Below are 25,465 nucleotides of genomic sequence, written 5' to 3' on the forward strand. Positions count from 1 at the left end.
TATTTGAAAATACAACTCAATTTTATTCATATTTTAGTAAGCAAAAAGAGAAGTGGTCTCTATAGCCTTTGCCGACCAAAAAGAGAGAGAGATAACCAGAGGAGGCCGCCGTACTAGTCTTGTAAATGCGCGCTCATTTGTTGCCACGTGGGAGTTTCTTTCCAATCACCACTGTTGGTCGGGAAACGCTTTTCCCTGCAATGCTTCGTCGCGTGTCGTGACTCGTGGCTGTTCCAGTCATTTTGAAAGTTCTGGCTCTGTTGAGGGTTTAACACAGCTCCGATGAACTATAAGTTTCAGAATTTGCTCGGCGCGCCTTACAGGGGAGGCAACCTGCTCATATCCGGCAATACGCAGCTTCTCTCGCCTGTGGGCAACAGAGTCTCGGTCACTGACTTGGTCAAGTCCGAGACCCATACTCTCCCCTGTGAGAATGCAAAGAATGTACACAGGGTTGCTATCTCTCCAGATGGTGCGCTTCTTCTTTCTGTGGATGAAGATGGCAAGTCTTTGCTCATTAGCATGCGCCAACGTGTTGCCCTTCACCATTTCTCCTTTAAAGGACCTGTCTCCGCTTTACAGTTCAGTCCTGATGGTACGCTCATTGCTGCTGCTGTTGGTAAGCTTGTTCAAATATGGCGCACACCTGGTTTCAAGGCAGAATTTGCCCCTTTCCAGCATGTTAGAACCTTTGCAAGTTGCCATGAAACCATCACTTGCATGCAGTGGAGCCCTGATGGTCAATGGCTTATTGTGGGTAGCAAGGATCTCTGTGCCAGATTGTTTTGCTTACACACGGTTGAACATTATAATCCTGTTATCCTAATGGGCCATAGAGATACTATCCATGGAGTTTATTTCCAAGTGAAGACGAATGACACATATCAGGGCAATATTATGGGTGCATACACCATATCAGGGGACGGTGCTGTGTTTTCATGGAAACATATCTCATTAGAAAACGAACAAGATTACACTATTTTACAGTCTTCTGACACACACAGAGTTGGGACACAGGATGCATCAGGTCCTCTTCCAAACTCTGGAATTGTAGATGAACTAGATATGGAAGAGGATCTTCATGAACTGCTGGATTATAGTCAGGAAGATGGGAAGAAAAAGCGAAGACGGAACATCCTTGAAGAGTCTGTAGTGCATGGCGAAAGAGAGCATGATTTAGAACTATCGATAGATCGGTTACATGGATCAAAGCAGAAACTTACTGGTATTAAAGTCTGCCGGCTGGATAGAGGAAAGTGGGAGTTAATGGGAAAACATTTTTTCATGCAAAGCTCCAAGCTCACATCATGTGATTATCATCAAGGTCTAAATTTACTGGTAGCTGGGTTTGCACATGGAGTTTTTGGTCTTTACCAGATGCCAGATTTTACATGCATTCACCTTCTATCAATATCAAAACAAAGGTTGACAACATCCATTTTCAACAGCACTGGTAATTGGTTAGCTTTTGGGTGTGCAAAATTAGGACAGTTACTTGTGTGGGAATGGAGAACAGAAAGCTACATTCTCAAGCAGCAAGGCCATTATTTTGATGTAAATTCTGTGGCTTATTCACCTGGCTCCCAATTGATTGCTACTGGTGCTGATGACAATAAGCTGAAGGTAATCTTGTACTGCATTTTATCTTCCTTATCTGTGAGTGCATGAATGCAGTCAGATTATGCAGAACCTAGGCATAAATTTTCACCGTCAGCTTGTTACTGTATTAAGTAGCGTTGTATATTTGTGACCTTCAAGATCATTGAACCTGCCTAGTGGTTTGAGTGGCCGTGTTTGTGAGCATAGTCCTAGGTTTAATTCCCAGTGGCATTTTTACGGAAGAAAATGGGAGAAATGAACATGTTAATGTTGCTGTGTAGGAGACATTTTACTTGGTGACTTGTTCAATGGTTGCCATGGTTTGGACAAAATGGGAAGCGGATGTAATAATCCCAAACTCTTGTGGTGATCATATATCAATACTTGGCATATGATGCATTTATGAATAGATCCTCCTTACCTTTGCGAATAATATGACTGTAGACTTCTTTGCCTTTATGTTTTGCTGGATCCCCTGGTTCTTGCATAAGGTGGAGCATGAGGTTCAAGTAAAACTAAATATGGAACAATGCAAAGCTTGCCATGTTGAAGAAGATAACCCTCTATTAGTGTGTATCTTGGAGCATGTACACCAACCATAAACTTGTCAAGACTAGCAAATTCACTGTAGTGCTTAAAAGCTCACTTATTGTTTAGCTTAGTGATGCACTATAACTAGCTCTCTTTAACGCTTTTGGCATCTTTACTCTTATTTGGAAAGTGCTAGCCTTTATCATAGCTGAGTTGGGTATCACTCTGGAGGGTTATACAAACTAAGCTTGCTGGTTTTGTAGCGTACCTTCTAATCATGAAGGAACTCTAAAAAAACCTACACCTACTCTTGGGCATTGATGACGTGAGTAGGGACGTCATAGCGATTGCCCAGGCTATGCATGATAAAGGTGATGATCTTATTCTAGAGAGAGAGAGAGAGAGAGAGAGAGAGAGAGAGAGAGAGAGAGAGAGAGAGAGAGAGAGAGAGAGAGAGAGAGAGAGAGAGAGAGAGAGAGTCCATTGTGACGAACGGCTCCCCACCTAAAGCAACCACCTTACTATTAACTACGGTGGTCGCTTAAGGTTAACAAAACCGCAGGTGCTCTACTTGGCTGCCTTCACTAGATGTCTGGTCCCCCTTTTATGTCACGTGTGCTGCCTGCGATGGTTTCTTTCCTTTCGTTTTGTTTGCTGTTCTTACGTAGATATTTGTCACAAACTGCTGACGTGTCAAACCACTGAAGAACGGAGCTAACCCTGAGATTCTGGTCGAGGGGCCTAAAACCTAGAAGAATCAGAACTAGCAGAAGTTCTCACCAACTTCAGATTCTCGGCGAGTGGGGCAAACTCATTAAAGTTTTACCAACTTATGGGACCTTGTTCGATGGGGGCCAAGGTCACTAGAGGTAAAGTCGGTACACATACACACTCAAAAGTCTTGCGTGGCGAGCTGATGACGTGGCAGCTGTACAGACAGATTTTCGCAATTCATACTGGCTGTGATGATGTGGCAGCAATACGTATTTTCGGATTTTGCACTGACATGATGATGTGGCAAATTGTACGAACAATCCCGGATTTTGAGTTGACAGGTTGTACGGATTTCCGCAAAACATGCTGACAGCTTTTTGGGCGCTAGTGCTTTTGGGACCAAATGATTTTGAGTTTGAAGCTTTTCAAGGTTGCATCCGTACGTACGTATGGATTCTATCCGTACAGTATGTCCGTACAATATGGACCTGTAGGTACGGATAGGATCTGTAGAGGTGTTTTTTTAATTTATTTTTTTCTTGCCTTGTATCAACCGATTGGGCCTATTTTCGAAAAAAGCCTTCTGCGTCTGAGTCTTGAGAGCGACTGGTTAGAAATTAGCAGTACTGTGCACTGTGCAATCGACCAATGTGTGCTCCTCTCTTTGCAGGTGCCAGGTAAAATGCCTCGCAAACCCAACCCAATGTGGGACACGCACAGCCACGTGATCAGAATAGTTACTATGCCGGGTCAACAAGGGTCGGGTACTCGTCAGTGGCAGTGCAAGTACTGTGGGGAAAGTAGGCAAGTACTATTACTCGTGTTCTCAAGCATCTTACAGGGATAGGTACTACAAATCATTGCGATGGCTGTGAGAAGATCCCACCTTAAATCAGGGAAAACCTATTTCGAGAGCATTTCTCCACAGCATCGAGTGCATCTTCGAGGGGGTCTTCGATTTCATAGGATGCCTTGCAAGATGCATTACTTGGGGACCTTGGTGACATTCGAGGAGATGGAGGGATGGGTTCTGGCTCTCAGACTACTGTGCCCTCCGGTGCCGGCACTAGTAGGAAAAGAGCTCGTGTAGCAAGGCATGAGGAGGAGGAGAGTGGGGATGACCGGTCTACACTCCCACCAAGGCACCGAGGTAGACCACGCTACCTTCACGCGTAAACTCTTAGTCTTGGGTGAGAGAGAGACAAAAGATAGCAGAGATGGATATTGCTCGCACTCTTGTAGAGTGCAATATTGCGTTCAATGTGCTTCAAACAAATCAATGGAAGAGGATGGTCAGAGCCATTTCTCAGGTTGGCCCCACGGAGTCGTGGACTGGCTTGGATTACAACAAGATGCGTACATGTATGCTAGTTGAGCAGAAAGTAGTCATTGACATAGCAATCACCCCAATAAAAGCTGGGTGGCAGACTTTTGGGTGTTCTATCATTTCTGATGGATGGAGTGATGTACGTAACGCCACATCATCAACATTTCAGTGGTTGGCACATCACAATGCAACACAAATGCTCACATATGCATGTTACAAGATATAGAAACATAAAGCGGCCGATGAACACTCCTCCCGCATAACCTAACAAGGTCTGGGTCGGGAGATATTCAACGACTCCGTTGTCACTCCTCCCGCATAACCTAAAAAGGTCCGGGCTAGGAGATATAGAGGCCTTTTACGACCAATGCTCCCCAGATCGCGGCCTGCATCGTTTGGAGGTGCTGAGAGTAACCACTGCTCAGACTTCTTAATACTCCTCTTGCATAACCATCGAGGTCCGGGTCGGGAGTTACAACAACAATACTCCCCCCGTAAATAACCACAAGGGTCCGGGCCATGAGTAAAAACAACACTTTTTAAACATTGCAATACTCTTCCCGCAAATAACTACAAGGGTCCGGGCCATGAGTATGAACAAGCATTATCAAACATCATTTCTCAGTACTCCACGCGGGAGTAAAATCACCAACCATGAAAACCAGTATTAAAACCAGAGTCAAACAATTCAAATCGGCACCAAGACAGGTTTAAAACAGATACCATCCATTTTAAACAAATTCCAAATAGGATCATTAAACAAGTTCCAAACTGAGTGTAAACTTAAAAAGCAATCTTGACATCAGCCGAGCTCGGAAAGTCGAGCGACTTTCCATCCTGAAACCTGCACCAAAAATCAGGGTTAGGTTTCTTTCATAAGGTCGTAGCTGACCGCACCATGGTCTATAAGCTCTTGGACAGATAGTGTTCCTGTGGCGGTGATGGTAGTCCCAAGACATAGCAGTCACACCGGACCTCCGAGGTTATCAACAAGAGACACCTGCGAGAGATGTCTAGAAATTTCAAGTTATAATCTGCGAGGGTTTCCATAGCAAGCCTTTCAGGATACCCCACTCTGCTAGAAGTTGCACTCCGAAGGAAGATGTCAGAAACCATATAACTTCGGGCAAAAATTTTCTTGAAAGCTTACCAAGTCCTTGGAAGTGTGTGGCTTGGTAGCTATAGACATCAACATCTGCATGACATTGCTTTTGAGAAAAAACAGTGATTTGAAACAAATCTTGGATCTCCTCTTGCAAGTGATCTTTTTGGCTTTTGACATGAGCGGTGAAGACGGGAGCGCGCCCGATGCGCGATGTTTGAAGGGTGGGAGTGGTTGATAAGCCCGGGGTTGGGACCCAAAGTAAAATTCCAATAGCTCTCTCTGCTCTTTTGTAGGACCGGTATGCTTTCAGAAAAGCACACACCTGATGCTCTGATACCAATGACATATGTAATGTAGCTTTGTCTCTGTCTCTAGCTGGCATAAGCGGCATATCCTGCTGTTTGCTGGTATCCCTCTGAATCTAAGAGTCTCAATCTCTAGCTGATGTCAGGATGTGCGTATCTGACCAATGGCACAACGCAAACCATGAGACGTGTGTGTCCATGTAGCTGGGTCGAATCACAAACCCATCTTCCTGTGAGGTGGAGAAGATGCTCTCTATAGAAAGCCATCTTCGTGCCCAACTCCTGCGGCGGCTCTATCCATGTTCTCCTGGTATCCAGCTGGATCGGGTCCTGACAAATGAGTCTAGTAATTTCCACTCGTGTAAGAGACATCGAGGGTGCTTGAAGAGAGTACCAGAAAGGTGGCAACCTGTCCATGGTGAAGCCATGCGTCTGGAACCATGATGTCATCTGTGCATACCAGCATGAAGTGTCCCCTTTGAGAGCTAACTGTTTGGAAGACTCAAGGGCGAGTCTAGCATATCTGTCTCTAGTAGTATCCCACAAGCTGTGCACAAAGGAGACTGATCTGGTAAGAGCCTCAATCTCCATAGGAGGGGCAGCTAGCTCTGCTCGAATGAGCGTGGGGTACGGAGGCCTTGGCTCTGATCAGTTGAGAGATCATAGATACCAAGGGCCTTTCCATACGTCTCCAACCATCTTGGCCTATAGAAGATCCCCATATCTGCACCCCATACAACATAGTTGAGGCTACTAAAGTATCAAAGAGCCATAACTTTGTTCAAGGTTCTTGGAACTGAACCTACGAACACATCCTCTCCAAGCCTCCCAGGCCGCAAAAGCTCTAGTCAATCTAGTCTCTGCTACTCTCCCCAAAGAAAACCTCGGCCCAGTGAAGACAAACCCCAAGGTAAGTGTATGCATCTATATACAATCTCTTGACCATATGTGAAAGTCGGTGCTGATCTCTTGATCCACTGTGGTGTGGTATTAAACACCATAACCTTGGTTTTACCAAGTGTCACGTGCACATCTAACCCTATGTGTACGTGGAGAAGCTACTTAATGACATGGGTTGGGTTCAGTTCAGTTAGCCTAGCTTAGGAAGTGATTTGGCACTTTTGCGAGTCTGTTCGTAGACCGTGTATGTCCAAACACTTAGATTAGATGCATATCCTTTGGTTGCATATAGCAGCATGATCATCAGATTACAGTCAGAACCCATCAATAGCATTTTTACAATGCATAGACCTATTTTCCCTATTTTAGCCAATTTTCACTTATTATTTTAAAGTGACTTTTGTTGGGAACTAGGTAGGGCAAATTCAGTAGCCAAGTATATAAGCAAACCTAGCGCTAGCACTAATGGGCAGAAGAGGCAGCAGGAACTTCGCGGTCAAGAGGCACCTTCTCAGTAGGACCCCCACAAGAGACCCTAGCGTTTTCTGCATCAGTAGCAAGGCCTAGCGTTTTTGCATGACAGACCAGCCCTGGCGTTTTGCATTGCAGATCAGCCCCGGCAGTTGCAGAACAGTAGATCAGCCCTAGCGTTAGCAGTTCTCCACAGTTGGATAGTTATGCTGATGCAAAAATGCTATGGCTCAAAACTGTCTTGCGCTTTGCAGATTCACCGCGATGGAACACCAAGAAGCATCAGCGTTTTCAGTCTTCAGCAGTCAGACATCGCAGTACAAGTCCCGAACCTTGCAGATCTCACCTTCCCGCAGCAGATCCTTGCCGCACGGTCAGACCCCGTGTAGTTTGCAGATTCAGTCCGGAAAACGCAGATTTCAGCATCTGCGTTTTCAGTGTGTCGTCATCGCATCGTCGCCATCGACATCATCACCGACATTGAGTCAGAATTCAACAGATAAAGATTTGCAGATTTCAGCCAGTAGCGTTTTCAGATTTCAGCCCGTCTCGTCGTCGTCCTCATTGTCGTTGACATCGTCGGCAAGTCCAAAGCATTGTAGAGATTTGCAATCAATAGTAGATGGCTCTCGCCATAGAGAGTGGGGCCTTCGGAGGAGGGTTTGTTAACATTTTGGTGTCATATTCTTCTCTCTATCTCTCAGTCTCAGCACCTTCATTCACAGTGTTATCACTTTGTTTGTGATCATTTGCACTCTCTCACTAAAGGAACGGAAGGCTCTCCCTTCCGTAAGTAAAAGGAACCCTTGAGCACAATTTCACTCAAGGAAAGAACCACAAGAACCACATAATTTTTTTTGCTTGTTACGGTCGCACGTAACCCAAGTCCACTTGGGCGTGTCGATTCCTAATCGTGTTTTTGAAGAGTGACAGGAAACCCAAGAAAGAAGGGCTTGTCCAGCCTCCCCTTGTGCCTCTTTTCACTCATTGAGAGCGGACCGTGCACTTAGCGGCCGGCCAATCGACGTGAGGTGGGAAAAAGCAACCTTGGTGTGAGCGCAAGGCCGCCAAGGGGTGCGCCCGTGGGAAAGAGAAGAGCTCGGGTGAAGAGAAGATCCTTCTCTAACAGAGATTGCAAGCGAAAGAAGAACCTCAAGAACCTCGAGACCCTCAAGAACCCAGACCCACAAGAACCCAAGTTCCTCGTGAACTTAAGAACCAAAGATCTCAATGTATGGTCATCACACGAAGCGGAATGGATACTTTGCATGAAGGTGGTGAGCATGAAGAAGGTGAAGAAGAATTTTCCACACCAGGAGGTTTTTCCGACCCTCCCCCTTCCCCATCTACGCCACGGTTTGCACCAAATCCTATGGAGGCTTTGGTCAAGTCGATGATGGACATGATGGCACAACAACAAGAAGCGACTCGAGTTGCGATGACACAATAACAAGAAGCGAATCGCGTTGCGATGGCACAACTAGAAAGAAAAGCATAACGACAGGAAGCCATGGAGCGTGAACGCCAAAACAGACAAGAAACCTTGGCTCGCGAAGCACGCTTGGTGGCCGAGGAACGAAAAGAACGAAAAGCAAAAAGAAAGGAAGCTTTGGAGCGTGAGCGCGAGCAAGCGCGCTTGGCGGCCGAAGAAAGACGAGCGGCCTTAGAGGCAGAGCGTGAGGCACAGAGAGAACTACTCATGCAAGAATTGGTCCGACAGGTTCTCATCTCGAAGTCCGAGCCAGCCAAAGATGTTGGTAGTTTATCAAGGCGCAAGCCGAGATTCAGACTCCAACAACCCCGTCACAGAGAAGGTCACGTTCAGTAAGTATGATGGTAATGGATGCTAGTGTTATTCATTCTTGGTGCATCAACTTAATACTTATTTTGTGACAACTAAGAAGACAGGGAATAACAAGGTTTTGACGGTAGCTATGTACCTTGCCGGTGATGCCATCAATTGGTACCACGCATGGCAAGAGGCATAGTTGGCTGCGCACCTAGAGGAAGCTGAGGAAGGCACGCCCCTTTCCTTTAATTGGGTCGACTTCCAAGACAAGCTTAAGGCGCGGTTTATGTCCCCACAGTACCTAGCACGGTTGAAAGACGACTGGCGCAGTCTCAAGCAAAATGGTATGCCAGTTATGTTTTTGTCTAATCGTGTTTTGTAGCTCGGCACCCAATTACGCAAATCGGATGATGAGCGCAAGGAGGCTTTCATTTCGGGTTGGACGACTATATCAGGTTTGATGTCGAAGTCCTCGATCCAATCGATCTGAACAAGGCGGTAGCGATTGCTCTTGCACAGGAGATGAAGCACAACAAAGGAAAGCCCAAGGAAAACAAGACTTCCACAAGTACCTCTCAGACTTCTCAGAACCCTCAGAATGGTAAGAACGATAACTCTTCTAACCAATCTTCCAATAGTCTCTCAGAAAAGAACTCTCCAAATGAACCTAAGGGTAAGGCTATGAAAAGGTAGAACAAGGAATTTTAGGAGGATACATCACGCCGGAAGAGCAAAGCACTTATTCTAAGGAAGGTCGTTGTTTTCATTGTCACATCAAAGGTCACATAAAAAGAACATGTCCTAAGGTTGAATCTAAAGAAACTAAAGAACCCGTAGAACCCACTTCGTCTGTCAATGCAATAAATGAGAACACGAGTGTGACCCAAGTCTCTCATGATCCTCCCATTGATGAGTCTCTCATTAAGTGTTATGGTCATGTGAATGCTCAGCGTTTTGTCATATTGTTTGACCCAGGCAGTATGCATGATGTGATTAGCGACTCTCTTGTCGAAAGAGCCCGCTTGGAGGTTAGCACGGCATCTCCTTTCGAGGTGTCCGGCTTCGCTCCCAGTATGGACTCTCTCATCACGAAAGAGTGCCTTGATGTTTTGTTCACTGTTCAACAAGCGTCCTTCCGCCGAAAATTTGTAGTCTTTCCTCTCTCAAGATGTGATATGCTTTTAGGCATTCAATGGTTTCGTGAGCATAACCCTCTCATTGATTGTAGCTAATACGTTCACTTTTAATGCTAAAAGTGACTCTCCCATTGTTATTCGTGGAGAGCAAGAAGTTCATTCTTCATCTCTTATTTCTAATGTGTAGGCGAAGATTGAAAAGAATCAGGAGATGGAGACTCTCTGAGTCTCGTCTTCTCCACAGCAAGACACACATGGTTTGGATGATAATGACAAGCATGATGAATTGCATGATGATGATTAGCGTGATGATTTGCAGGATAAAGACGCGATTGTTCACAATGATAATGGTTTAGTTGACACTTTGTCTAGTAAAGCTAACCTCATTGCAGATTCGATCGATCATGAAAAACCGATCTTGGCTCTCTGGTCGAGGTCTAAAGAACTCCCACAAGAAGTATTATGTGTTCGAGTGATTAGTCAGTATGCATTGTTTGAGTGTTTCATTCGTGACGCTTTCTTGTATTTTAGTCACCGTCCTTATGTAATCCCTTTTCATAGGCATGACATATTGTACGATGAACACGATTCACTCATGAATGAGCACGGATGTATGCAGAGTCTTCATGAAAAGATGAAATGTTTGCACCCAAGGAATTCACATTCCATGTCTCTTCCTTGGCATGACACAATATCCGAAAGAGCACAAGAAGGATTGAGTATCACGCATCGGCATTTCCACTGTGTTTTGCCACAATTGATTGATTTAGATCAGAAAGACAAGATTCGACCCCTTTGTTTGCGCGTGTTTGATGGATGGTTTGGCACTTCGTCTCTATGTTCATCTACATTGCATGCACAATCTTCAAAGAAGACTAGTCTTTTTCTAGTCACTTTACATGGAATGGGTATGTTCATGTTTTTGTGTTTCACAAATTTTCATCCTCTGAGATTCTTGAAGAAGCTAGACGCATGACTATCGACGAAGTTGAAGCAGACGGAGCCACAGAAGACTGTCGCTTTTGGCGCGGCCCAAAGAAGCAAGCGTTGCAGACCTTTATGAAGTTCAAGTATTGCACAACTCACGCATCACTCACGCATCAAAGTGGGCCGGCGAAGAGTCCTTCCTAGGATTCCAGACGTCGTTGGCGATCTCCCTCGATGCCATACAGTTCGGTACCAGTACCTCACTTTGAAAAGGAGGGGATGTCACGTGCATAGCTAACCCTATGTGTATGTGGACAAGCTACTTTATGACATGGGTTTAGTTCAGTTCAGTTAGCCTAGCTTAGGAAGTGATCTGGCACTTTTGTGAGTTTGTTCGCAGATCGTGCATGTCCAGACACTTAGATTAGATGCATATCCTCTGGTTGCACACAACATGATCATCAGATTACAGTCAGAACCCATCAATAGCATTTTTACAGTGCATAGACCTATTTCCCCTATTTTAGCCAATTTTCACTTATTATTTTTAAGTGACTTGTTGGGAACTAGGTAGGGCAAATTCAGTAGCAAAGTATACAAGCAAACCTAGCGCTAGCACTTATGGGCAGAAGAGGCAGCAGGAACTTCGCGTTCAACAGGCACCTTCTCAGCAGGACCCCCGCAATAGACCCTAGCGTTTTCTGCATCAACAGCAAGGCCTAGCGTTTTTGCATGACAGACCAGCCCTGGCGTTTTGCATTGCAGATCAGCCCCGGCAGTTGCAGAACAGTAGATCAGCCCTAGCGTTAGCAGTTCTCCACAGCAGGACAGTTTTCAGCCCTAGCGTTTTTGCATCAGCATAACCATCCAGCGTTTTCCAGATTTACCGCGACGGAACACCAAGAAGCATCAACGTATTCAGTTTTCAGCAGTCAGACATCGCAATACAAGTCACGAACCTCGTAGATCTCACCTTCCCATAGCAGATCCTCCCCGCACGGTCAGATCCCGCGTAGTTTGCAGATTCAGCCCAGAAAACGCAGATTTCAGCATTTGCGTTTTCAACGCATCGTCGCCATCGACATCGTCACCGACATAGAGTTAGAACTCAGCAGATAAAGATTTGCAGATTTCAGCCAGTAGTGTTTTCAGATTTCAGCCGTCTCGTCGTCGTCCTCATCGTCGTCGACTTCGTCGGCAAGTCCAAAGCATTGTAGAGATTTGTGCAATCAATAGTAGACCGCTCTCGCCATAGAGAGTGGGGCCTTCGGAGGAGGGTTTGACAACATTCTGGTGTCGTATTCTTCTCTCTCTATCTCTCAATCTCAACACCTTCATTCACAGTGTTTATCACTTTGTTTATGATCATTTGCACTCTCTCACTAAAGGAACGGAAGGCTCTCCCTTCCGTAAGTCAAAGGAACTTTTGAGCACAGTTCGGAGCACTCATCTTAAGCAAAGTTCAACATTCACTTCCGCTGCACCTTACACCAAGGTTTACAGACAATCCACTATCCTCTGCAAAACTGTGTAATGCATCCAACTTTCGCTGCATACCCTCTGGTGAGTCAGAGAGCAACATATTATCATCAGCATATAACAACAATGGGATTCACTTCCTTGCCAGCTGAGTACCTCTATCACCCTCTCTATCAATGTGTCACGTGACACATCCCAACCCTATGTGTCCATGGACAAGCTACACCATAGCAGGGTTCAGTCAGTTCAATCAAGTCTAGTTTAGCAGTGATCTGGCACTTCTGTGAGTCTATTCGTAGACCGTGCATGCCCAGTCACTTAGCATAGATGCATATCCTCCGGTTGCACACAGTATGATCATCGGAATTCCCATCAGAATCCATTAGCATCAGTTAGGGGAATTTTCCAGTGCATTTAGCCTATTTTCCTATTTTTGGTTATTTTCACTTATTATTTTTAAGTGACTTTCCAACAAAAGCAGGTAGGGCAATTTTGCCAAGTTAATATATAAGCAAACCCAAGTTAGCACTTTCTGGCAGAAGAGGCAGCAGGAGCTTCCCGCTCAACAGGCAACTTCTCAGCAGTACCCCCCTCAGCACTTACCCTCACCATCTGGATTCCTCCCCTTGGCGTTTTTTCCCAGATCCAGCCATCGCCATCCAAGCCACCTTCTTGCCTGGCGTTTCTGCCATCAACTGGCCGCAGTCTCAGCCTCTCACTAACGCCAGCCATACCTGCAATTCAGCAGCGATTCCAGTCATAAAAACGCAGCCATCACAGGTTTTACAGCAGAGGATTCAGCCCATAAAAACGCAGCCTTGACCTCAGATCATCAGCGTTTTTAGCCTGCGAAAACAGCCACCTAAAACGCAGCTTTGACCCTGGCTTCTCCAGCGTTTTTATTCAGCCTTAAGTCCCTCGCCAAAACAGGGATTTCCAGCCATGTGAAGCCACCCCAAGACCACTCAGCAGCTCAGCAGTTTCCCCCTTTTTGACAACAGATAGAAGCAGACCATTTCAGCCCCGAAACAGTCCACGAAATTCAGCCAATAGAAGATCACAGATTTCAGCCTAAGTCGTCGTCATCACCGTCGTCGTCATCGGCATAGTTCCATTGCATCAGTCCTTTGCATACGCATTGTACACCTTCGTGCAATCAAAGTAGACCACTCTCGCCGACGAGAGTGGGGCCTTCGGAGGAGGGTTTTACAAACTCTCGGGTGTCGTATCTCTTCTCTCTCCTTCTCTCAGTCTCATTCACTTGCACGCACAATATCCACTCACTTTGTTCGTGATCATCGCACTCTCCATAAGACGGAAAGCTCTCTCTTTCCCTAAGAACTAAAAGGAACCTTGAGCAATAAAGATCACTAATCTTGAGAAAATACAACATTCATTCCGCTGTTCCTAACATTGGTATCAGAGCTTTGGAAGTGTAGGAGGATACATCACTTCGGTAGAACAAAGCACTTATTCTAAGGAAGGTCGTTGTTTTCATTGTCACATTAAGGGTCACATAAAAAGAACATGTCCTAAGCTTGAATCGAACGAATCTAAAGAACCCACAGCACCCACCACATCTGTCAATGCAATGAATGATAACACGGGTGTGCCCAAAGTTTCTCAGGACCCTCCCATTGACGATTCTCTCATTAAATGTTATGGTCGTACGTTGGGGCACCGTTTTGTCATATTGTTTGACCCAGGTAGTATGCATGATGTGATCAGTTCCTCTCTTGTTGAGAGAGTCCGCCTCGAAGTTAGTTCGAGATCTCCTATCGAGGTCTCTGGCTTTCGTCCCGGTATGGACGCTCTCATCACGGAGGAGTGTTGTTTGCAATTCAACAGACTGCCTTCACCAGAAGATTTGTTGTTTCTCCTCTCTCAGGATGTGATATGATTTTAGGCATGAAATGGTTTCGTGAACTGAACCCTCTCGTTGATTGGGAGGCTAACACTATAACTCTCAATGCCGACAATGATTCTCCTACTGTCTTTCATGGAGTGGACACTGCTCCTTCTCCATCTCTCATTGTTAATATGCGGGACAAGATTGAAAGGATTCGGGATAAGGAGATTCTCTCAGTCCCTCTTTCTCCACAGCATGACACACAGGATTTGCATGATTGTGTGAAGCATAATGATGATTTGATTGACCATGATTTGCATGATGATTTGGATGATAAAGACAAGCATGATGAATTGCATGAACAAGATGTGATTGTTCACAAGGATGATGTGTTAGTTGATGCTTTTTCTAGCGAAGCTAACCTCGTTGTAGATTCGATCAATCACCAAGAATCGATCTTGGCTTTCGAGTCGAGGTCCACAGATCCCCCACAAGAAGATACGATAGATCCCGAAGATTCGATCTTGGCTCTCGAGCCTTGGTCCAAAGAACCATCAGAGAAAGTATTGTGTGTTCGCATGATTGATACGCACGCATTGTTCGAGTGTTTCATTCGTGACGGTTTCTTGTATTTTAGTCAGCATCGCTATTGGATCCCTTTTACTAGGCATGACATATTGTATGTTGAGCACGTTTCTCTCATGGATGAGCACGAATGTATGCGGATTGTTCATGAAAAGCTGAAAAGTTTGTATGTAAGGAAGTCACATTCCATGTCGCTTCCTTGGCATGACACAGTTTCCGAAAGATCACATGATAGTATGAGCACCAAGCATGGGCATTTCCATTGTGATTTGCCACAGTCGATTGATTTCGATCAAACAGAAAAGATTAGATCTCATTGTTTGCATGTGTTTGATGAACGGGTTGTCACTCCGTTTCTATGTTCATCGACATTGCATACACAGTCTTTAGAGAAGACAAGACTTTTTTCCTTCACTTTACATGGAATGGGTATGTTCATGGTTTTGTGTTGGAGATGGTTTCAGGAATTTTCAGCCATGGAGATTCTTGAAGACGAAAGAAGCGGGTCCCTAGACAAAGTTGAAGCAAGGAAAGAGATTCAAAAGATTTTGTGTCGCTTTCAGCGCGGCCCAAAGAAGCAAGCGTTGTAGACCTTTATGAAGTTCAAGTACCGCTCGACCCACACAACAGAGTGGGCCGGCGAAGAGTCCCTTCCAGGATTTCGGATGCTGTTGGCGATTTCCCTCGACGCCATACAGTTCGGTACCAGTACCTCACTTTGAAAAGGAGGGGATGTACTCACGTGACACATCCCAAGCCTATGTGTCCGTGGACAAGCTACACCATAGCAAGGTTCAGCCAGTTCAGTCAAGTCTAGATCAGCAGTGATCTGGCACTTCTGTGAGTCTATTCGTAGACCGTGCATGCGTTGTCACTTAGCATAGATGCATATCCACCGGTTGCACACAGCATGATCATCGGAATTCCCATCAGAATCCATTAGCATCAGTTAGGGGAAATTTTCAGTGCATTTAGCCTATTTTCCTATTTTTGGTTATTTTCACTTATTATTTTTAAGTGACTTTCCAACAAAAGTAGGTAGGGCAATTTTGCTAAGTTAATATATAAGCAAACCCAAGTTAGCACTCTCTGGCAGAAGAGGCAGCAGGAGCTTCCCGCTCAACAGGCAACTTCTCAGCAGTACCCCCCTCAGCACTTAGCCTCGCCATCTGGATTCCTCCCCTTGGCGTTTTTTCCCAGATCCATCCATCGCCATCCAAGCCACCTTCTTGCGTGGCGTTTCTGCCATCAACTGGCCGCAGTCTCAGCCTCTCACTAACGCCAGCCATACCTGCAATTCAGCAGCGATTCCAGTCATTAAAACGCAGCCATCACAGGTTTTACAGCAGAGGATTCAGCCCATAAAAATGCAGCCTTGACCTCAGGTCATCAGCGTTTTTAGCCTGCAAAAACAGCCACCTAAAACGCAGCTTTGACCCTGGTTTCTCCAGCGTTTTTATTCAGCCTTAAGTCCCTCGCCAAAACCAGGATTTCCAGCCATGTGAAGCCACCCCAAGACCACTCAGCAGCTCAGTAGTTTCCCCCTTTTTGACAGCAGATAGAAGCAGACCATTTCAGCCCCGAAACAGTTTACAAAATTCAGCCAATAGAAAATCACAGATTTCAGCCTAAGTCGTCGTCATCACCGTCGTCGTCATCGGCATAGTCCCATTGCATCAGTCCTTTGCATACGCATTGTACACCTTCGTGCAATCAAGGTAGACCCCTCTCGCCGATGAGAGTGGGTGTAGCGCGGATAATGTGTCGTGCTCTCTACAGTGTGGGTGTCCCCCAGTGCAATGTGCGTGACAATCTCACTCATCAAACAGAAACTCTCTCAACAGAATGAAATACAAGAAACAATGGATAATAACAGAGACACAGCAGTAGACCAGAACATGTGGACTCGACTAACTCAAAGGACCATGTACAGACTCTGGAGTGGCAGCACACTCAGCTCCAGCCCAAGACTCACAGGTACAAAATAGGGTGTCGAGGCTCAGATGTGCATGGATGGTGTAGCAGTGCTCTGTGTAAGACTCTCTAGACGACTATGTGCAAGATAAGATGGAACTGTCCCAAAACGACTACTGATATGTACAACCATAGGAGCCACCAAGGGCCCATAAATGTCCAGCCATCTAAGTCTATCTCCAAACTGAGTGGTGGTGGTGACCTGGCCACGACGTCCACTAGACCACCGTAGGTACCCTGCCACGTGTCACTCCCAGCCAAAGGGTCCGTCCAGTGTGAACCAGACCAACTATAGCTAACTGTCCAACTGCTTTTCCTGTGAAGTGACACTGTAGCAGGCTACAGGTTGCCCGCCACAAGACTGGTCACCGTCTCGGTGAGCCAAAACTGAATGAAACTGCAAAAGTAACTATATGTACCATGAAAGATGAGGTAAGAGCATAGTCCTGTCACCCAAGGGAAAGGGTCGTCCCCACTGCTGCTCCAGAAGCTTCCGGATCGGGAGGAGCCATCAGATCAATAGTGTAACCATGCGGTTGCTGTCCTGTGCTTTGCATACCTTGATTTCCTGTGGTTGTAGCAGCCATCTGCTGCACAGCGGATGGGAGTACCTGCCCTGAAGTAAACTCCGGACGCCTAGTAACGCAACCATGGCGGTGTCCACCAGTAACACCGTCACAGCAAGGAACACTCTTGCTCTGCATGTGTGGCATCTGGATCTGAGACTCTTGCTGAGTGAAGTACTGGACCTGGGGCTGTGGGTAGTGTCCCATGAACTACTGAGAGGGCTGAGAGGGACCTGCTGGGTAGTGTCCCATGAACTGCTGAGAGGGCTGAGATGAACTGCTGAGAGGGCTGAGAGGGACCTGCTGAGAGGGCTGAGAGTGACCTGCTGGGTAGTGTCCCATGAACTGCTGAGAGGGCTGAGAGGGACCTGCTGGCGCTGCAAAGGTGGCTGGACTCTGGACCTGTATCCCTGGCCTAGTCCATCCATATCCCACAGTAGCCTGGGTAGGCCTGTTATCATACATAAGCATTTCTTGAAATCCTTGCACCTGTGCTTTGAGGTCATCAATAATTCTCGACTTTATCTTCAATGCCTGTTGTAGTGCAAAAATCGTTGCATCTCGATCTGCGATGGCACTCTCGGCAACTCGTAGGGATCCCTCCATAGCTGCGTATGTGGCGGAGTGATGCTGGTGGGTTGCAGCTAGCTGCTCCACGCCTAGCTCGATGGTGGCAATAGCAGCTCTGGAGTCCTGAAGCAACTTCTCTGAAAGCTGAAACAGAGAAGTGGAGTCGGTCCTACCTGAAGATCCCTCAGATGGATGTGATGCTGGAGGGCGCACATGTGGCATTGCCGGCGAGCTAAAAGTAGGTGCAGATGGTGGCACAACCGGCGAGCTAGAAGTAGGGACACTCGGTGTAGAAGGTGCTTCAGAGATTGTTGTTGTAGGTGCAGCGAGTGATATGTTGACCGGTGTATGAGTGAAGATGGGAGAAGAAGGAAGAGGATCCTGTATGGGTGAAGTGACCATCCTGTCCTGAGGAGCGGCAGTAGACACTGGTGTCGGCACAGCAGAACCAGGTGTAGCAGTAGACGTATGACGCTGAAGATGTACCCTAGTCTGCTGTCTCTCAGAAACTGGCAAGGAGAGTAGAGACTTCACTGTATCCTTCATCACTTTCGCCTTGATCTTCTTTTTCTTGGTGACTGTGGGGTCTACTTGCATGCTCACGGGTTTCCTTTTCCCTTTCGAGGTTCCCTGTTCCTCATCCACTTCATTTATGTTGATAGGTATGTTTATGATCCATGCCAAGAGAGGCGCCGCAAAACATCTAAAAGTTAACTTCACAGACTGCACTTGGGCCCGAAATCTTTTAGCCCTAGACTGCAGAGAGCTGAAGAGAATTTGGTGGAATCCACATGGGATAGTGTGGATTAAACAGTATAGCCCGTCGCAGTGGGAGAATGTAGTGAGAATGTCTGTTTGTACCTTGTCTTCTTTGGCATCCCGAGCCAGAAAGTAATACCTGAAGATTGCGAGAAGCCGTCTGTCTCGCTCATAATTTGGGTGATCCGAGCTCAATAGCTCTTTACATGCTTGAATTGTCGCGTCCTTGGACAACAAAGAGAAAGTGCGAGTAGTAGACTTCACAGCTGGAAAGTTGGTCATACCCATGGCATGGCCAAGCCTTGTAGCTGTTAGCTTGTGGCCCCGGACCTTTGGAAAGTTTTTCAGCAGTTGATGTATCAGTTCTGCTGGAATAGTATCAGGTAAATTTGCATCAGCCAATTCTGTGAGACCCAGAGTCCGTAGCTGAGCAGTCGAAAGCACCTCACTGAGAGATGGTCGAGGTTGCTGCATATGAAAATGTAATGAAAATGCTGTGCGATTTTTTGAAGAAGCAAGCCTCTTGATTTCATGAGTGATAATTTGCGGCTTTTCTTTTTTCTGAGCCACCTTTGATTGTTCCTCTGGATCACTGGAAGCACTTGACTCTGAATTTACATCTGAATCCTCAGATGCTGCTGAGTCTGCTTTGTAGCTTTCATCACTTGGGTCACTGGAGGTAAAGTCATCTATGTCATGGCTGCTGCCGCTTGCAGATACTTCATCTGCTTCGCTCTCTGATTGTTCAACCCGAGCTTTTCTCCTCTTCATCTCTACCTTTTTCTTGCTACTTCCTTCTTGCTACCCCTGCCATGGTGAGGTCTGATGACAAACAGAGGATGACAAACAAAGCCGCTGAGTAGCCAATGGAAAAGTAGTAGGATGCAGACAAGTTAGATTTCTTCTGCTAAATCGTTAGGCTGGGCGAGTAATTTAAGGTAGGGTAAATTCGAACCAGGCGAAAGTGGGCGGTTAGGGCGAGAGGTTGCTGGGAGAGGGTAGGGGTGAGAGGGCCTCGAGGATAGGGGCGAGAGGGGGTGTGGGAGAGGGTAGGGGCGAGAGGGGAGGATAGGGGCGAGAGGGGGTGTGGGAGAGGGTAGGGGGCGAGAGGGGAGGAGAGGAGAGGGTAGGGGGCGAGAGGTGAGGATAAGGACGAGAGGGGGGGATAGGGGCGAGAGGGGGTGTGGGAGAGGGTAGGGGGCGAGAGGTTTGGATAGGGGCGAGAGGGGAGGATAGGAGAGGGTAGGGGGTGAGAGGTGAGGATAGGGACGAGAGGGGGGATAGGGGCGAGAGGGGGTGTAGGAGAGGGTAGGGGGCGAGTTTTAGGATAGGGGCGAGAGGGGGTGGGTAGGGGCGAGAGGGGGTGTGGGAGAGGATAGGGGCGAGAGGGGAGGGTAGGGGGCGAGAGGGGAAGCTGGGAGAGGGTAGGGGCTAGAGGGGTTTAAGTAAGGGTAGGAGGCAGTAGGGTAGGTAGGGGCGAGGGGTTGGGGGACTAGGGTTTATTAAGGCCTAATGAGAGTGAGCACAACAGTAGCAAAGTGCTAGCAGATACAAAGATAGGATAATTTTGAGCAGGTACGAAGAGAGGACTCAGATAAAGAAGTGTATTAAGGCTTGCAATGATTATTAGTAGCCAGCTTTGGAGCACCAAAGAGTACTTTCCCCCTTTCTTTCTTTCTGCAGCAAAGCTGAAAGTTTATTTGCACCAAAGGTTTTTTGCTGGTATTGGAATCAAAAAGTTCTTTGACATAAACTCTGCCATATTCTTTATATAGACAGCCTCAATCGTCGTCTAAGCAGAATCCCCAAGCAGATTCCACTTTTTCAAACTGAACAAAAAACACTCTGACTAGAAGCTTGACTGATAGCAGTTTGGAAGGACCTTAATACTTAAAAACATAGCAAAAACTGAGACAGTAACAGAACATCTATTCTGGTGGAAAGCTCGAGGGGAGGAGAGAGATGGGCCATAGAACCTACAGATGGCGGAAAGTTGCATACCCTTTACTCAGAGGAGTAATAGCACTTGATTCTGGAGCCATTTACCAGTGGCAAAGGGACGCCTTCCAAAGTGACTAACTGGATAGCCCCCTGTGGCAAAACCTCCTGTACTCTAAAGGGCCCTTGCCAAGCTGGAACCAGCTTCTTTGCTTTTTTCAAATATTTTGCCTGATAGAGTAGCACCAATGTGCCTTGCGTTATTTTTGGCTTTCTGAGGTGGCGATCATGCCACGCTTTGCGACAAAGTTGTTCCGCTTGCAGAGCACGAGAAGCTCAAAGGCGGCTTTCATCCAATAAGGTGAGACGGGAGTAGAGGCAGATTCCATGCCCCAACTTGCAGGCAGACTGCCCACCCTAGGGGAACCGGAGTTGAACTCAAATGGAGCTATGGCTTCCAAACCGAAAGCGAGTTGAAAAGGCGTTTGATTCGTTGTTGCTTTGAAAGATGTGCGGTATGCCCAAAGAGTGCTGTGCACAGCTTGAGCCCACGATGCTGGATGGAGATGACATGCTTTCCTCAGTAGAGCGATCAGAACCTTGTTGGTGCTCTCGGCCTGTCCATTGGCTCTAGGGTAATAAGAGCACGACTTGCGATGAAAAATCTTGTAATTGGCCAGCAAATTTGAGATCATGTCATTGACAAAATGAGTGCCTCTATCACTGGTGATCTCTAAGGGACATCCAAATCTGCATAAAATATTTTCATATAAAAATTTGGCCACTGTATTGCCGGTGCAATCTACTGTCGCTAGTACCTCTGCCCACTTTGTTGCATAGTCTGTAGCCACTAGCAGATATTTGCGATTACCTGGTTGAGCCGGGGGATATATTGGTCCCACAAAGTCTAAACCCCATCTCTCAAAAGGTAGCCACGCCATCGAGACCTGCAAAGGACGGTTGGATTGCTTACTCGGCTTCGGCCCACATCTCTGGCACACATCACAAACCTTAGAATATGCTATTGCATCCTTAAAAATGTAGGGCCACCACAGACCACTCTGTAGTATCTTCTGAGCAGTGATGTGACCAGGGTAATGGCCACCAGTGGGACCATTGTGGGCATCCTCCAGAATATGCTCCACCTCATGAGGCGAGACACAACGCTTCAGAACACCATCTGGTCCCGCTTTGTAGAGCTGGCCCCCGATCAGAGTGAAAGGCCTGGACTTCAACAACAATCTCCTCTTTTGCAGTGGGGATGCCCTCTCTGGGTACAGCCTAGTAGATAGAAAATGTAGGACCTCGCCGTACCATTCCGATGTTGTATCTATTTTAAAAAGACTGCTATCTGGAAAGTCATCCGCAATCCCGGTAGCTTCTTCGCCTGTGTAAATGCGAGAGAGGTGGTCAGCCATTACATGATGCTTACTAGGACGGAGTACCACTTCAAAATCAAACTCCTGGAATAGGAGGAGCCATCGCCATACTCGACCTGCAACTTGTGGCTTATTAAGCAGATAGCGCAAGGCATGGTGATCAGTGATAACTGTGAAGTGGACCCCTAGCAAATAGTGACGAAATTTGTGTAGAGCATACACTATAGCCAATCCTTCCCTCTCTGTGGTGCTATAGTTTCGCTCTGCTTTGGTGAGCAGGCGACTTGCATAATGTACAGGGGGATCCAAGTTGAACTCTTTGCTAGGCTGAGTCAGCACAGCACCCACAGCCAACAGACTGACATCTGTATGCACATGAAAAGGTAGGGCCCAATCCGGGGCAACTAGAATAGGCGCTTCAGTGAGACGTTTTTTGAGGTATGCAAATGCTTCGGCCTCAGGTGTTGACCATCGGAAGGGAACAGCGGCACTGGTGAGCCGGGTCAATGGTTGAGCCACCTGTGCATACATACGTATAAACCTGCGATGATAGCCGGTGTGGCCCACAAAGCTCTGAACACCTTTGGGATTTATGGGAGGAGGTAACTTCAAGATGGCCACTATCTTCTCTGGGTCCGGTGCCAAACCTTGAGCAGACACCACATGGCCCAACAGTGTGCCCTCTGTGACCAAAAAATGACATTTGTTCGGATTGAGCTTCCAACGTGCCTCTGTGCACCTGAGGAAGACTGCAAAGAGCTGAGCAAGATGCTCCTTTAGATTTTCTACTGGGGTCGAACATTGAGCACCCGAGAAGGTGGAAAAGTCATCCATGAATATGCGAAGGTGATCAGTAAGCAGAGGACAAAAGATGAGATATACTATGCGATTGAAAGAAGGCGGTGCATTTTTAAGCCCAAAAGACATTCTAGTGTAGATGAAAATACCCCAGGGAGTCACAAAAGCTGTTTTGATTTGGTCGTCAGGATGTATTCCTAACTGATTGTAGCCGCTGAACCCGTCCATAAAACTATACAGTACATGGCCAGCGACATCTTCGAGGACTCTCTCAGTAAAAGGTGTCGGAAATCCATCCGGGATTGTGACCTTATTCAGAGCCCGATAGTCGACACAAACTCGAATTTTGTTGGACTGCTTCTTTGGGGCAATAACCATAGGAGACAACCATTCTGAGTGCTCTACTGGTACAATAATACCTGCTTCTTGCATTTTTTCCAACTCGATTTTGACTGCTTCTGCATACTTGGGATTCAGTTTGTAAGCACGTCCTCTGACCGGCTTAGCCCCCTCAACCAGAGGAATTGTGTGGACTCGTAGCTCTGCTGGGATTCCTTCTAAATCGTGGTAAGACCAGGCAAACACATCTTTGAAAGAGCGCACGAAGGAGATTACCAGGTCGAGTAGAGCGGGGTGATCCCATAACCAAGTGGCTAATAAGATGGGCTGATGGCTGTCAGGGCCTCCTAGGTTGACCTCTCTGACTGGGTCAGGCGGTGCAGTGGTCGAGGCTGCGTCAGGTGGAGAAGATTGTGCCGCCTCTGTTAGCCTTTGGACATTATGAGCTGGCGTCTGATCAATGTTGAAATCAGCATACTCTTCCTGCAACCAACCTGATGGAAGCTCTGCAAATGGTAAATCCTCAGATACCTCAAAGTGCTCCGGCATGGGTGGAGAGTCAGATGGAGTAGAGGCTAAGGAGGGAGCTGGGGTGTTGGCCAACTCTTGCAAGGGAGACTTTTTTCCCCTTCTATGGTGGGTTATAGGCTCACCCAGGCCGACGGTTTCCATCAAGGGACCCTCTGAAGGATGGGCACCAGAGATCGGTCCACTTGGTTCTGACTCACTTGAGACTGGTCCACTTGGTTCTGGCTCACTTGTCTGACTGGGATTCTTGGTCTCAGGCGTAGCTTCAGATGTAGGATCAGGGGGATAGGGTGAATCTGTTGGCAAAGGTTGAAGAGAGACTACATAGCATTGCATCGAAGAGGTGGCTTCTAACCACTGCAGTAAGTCTTCATCGGACCCATCGGGAGGGACCGGATGGTCCAAGGCAGGGTTGGACTCTCCTGACAAAGAGCTATGTTGAACGACCGGATCCATACCTCCTTCGAGACGAATTTGTTGCATTGGAAAGCCAGGAGTATGTATCCACATGGCGTCGGTTCCCGGGTCGTGAAGTGCTTTCGTATGTCGCAGCCATGGCCTACCAATCAGCAAGGGATAACCTCCCTCTACCAGGGGAAGATTAACTACCACAAAATCCAAGTTAAAAGTGAAATCTTGTACCTTCAGAGGCACCTTGTCGACTATGCCCACTGGGTAGACTGTTCTCTGATCAGCCAATGTAACAGTGAAAGGAGCAGGTCGGGTAGGCTTTAGACCTAAGGCCATCATAGTGAATTCGGGCATCAAATTGATTCCAGATCCTCCATCAACGATGACGCCGGATAGCTGGTGCCCAAGAATAGATACAGTGAGGCGAGGACTTTTATAATCGGTGAGGGGAGCAGATGGATAGGAAATCAAATAGGACTCTTGAGGGCTGTACAGGGAGGTGCCCGCCACTAGGCCCAGCCCCCGGGTACACAGACTGAATGACTAAGAGGGTGTCACTTCTAAGTGTTGCATCAAGCCTTAGCATGTCGTATAGTGACACCTGCTGAAAAGTATTTTTCAAGATGGCTTCTGCTGTGGGCTTGGCGCCTTCGAACTGGGCTCCTTTTGTGACCTTAATCTGTTCCAAGTCAGCCATTGCTTCTAAGAAGGCTCCATCAATGTCAGATAACAAGGAAGTTGGTTTGCTCTGAGCAATTGGGAAGGACTTGTCCTTTGGGTCAGGTAGACCAAAGTGAGGAAGTGGAGACTGGCGAGGTGGACCTGTGGGTAGACTGAGACCAAGAGCTGCTCTTTGTGCCCGAGTAAGGACACCAGCAAGGACACCAACAGGCTCCTCCACTTGCAGAGGCTTAACCACATGAGTAGCAGGTGAAGGTTGAGGCACGGTGTTCACAGTAATCAAATTTATCTTCGGAAAGGTGAATTCGGGCTGGTTCTGAGTCGAGCCTGAAGACGTGGATGCCCTTTGCTTGGGACAATCTTTACTGTAGTGATCCTTTGAATCAGGGCAATGACGACAAGGAGGGGACCCCTCAGGTAAAGGACACTTGCTCTGATAATGCCCATATTCTCCGCATCTGTAGCAGAGTATGGGCCGATTGGAAGGACGAAACGGGGGACGAGGTGGTTGCTGCATGGAATTTGAGGCTGAGGTGTAGAAACTTTGGGGAACTGAGGGAGTACTGGCATGATAAAAACTGTGGGGTGCAAAGTTGTTGTGCATACCTTGCTGCATAGGGGGTGTTGTCAGCAGAGGAGGCAACTGGTTTTGATGGCCGTAGGGTGAGACCATGTTGGATGCAGGTGCTAGCCCTTGTTGGAGAGAAGGACCAAGATTTTGTTGTATTTGACGCAATCCCTTGAGGTAGTAACAATCCTTATCCTCATGTCCAGCTTTTTCACAGAAGTGGTAGTAAAACCGAAG

At 47.0% G+C, this 25,465-nt stretch overlaps 1 protein-coding gene across 1 annotated transcript in view; it reads left to right on the forward strand.

Moving 5' to 3' along the window:
* Window positions 1-201: 201 nt before the first annotated feature.
* Window positions 202-25,465, forward strand: part of PWP2 (periodic tryptophan protein 2) — a 71,849-nt gene continuing 46,585 nt past the window's right edge. The window contains exon 1 of the mRNA XM_086520020.1: window positions 202-1,623. Within this exon, the coding sequence (XP_086376146.1) occupies window positions 283-1,623 (1,341 nt within the window). The 5' untranslated portion in view covers window positions 202-282. The remainder of the gene's footprint in view (window positions 1,624-25,465) is intronic.

The sequence above is a fragment of the Adiantum capillus-veneris genome, chromosome 9 (genome assembly GCF_014529385.1).
Source record: "Adiantum capillus-veneris isolate H3 chromosome 9, ASM1452938v2, whole genome shotgun sequence".
Lineage (NCBI taxonomy): Eukaryota > Viridiplantae > Streptophyta > Polypodiopsida > Polypodiales > Pteridaceae > Adiantum > Adiantum capillus-veneris.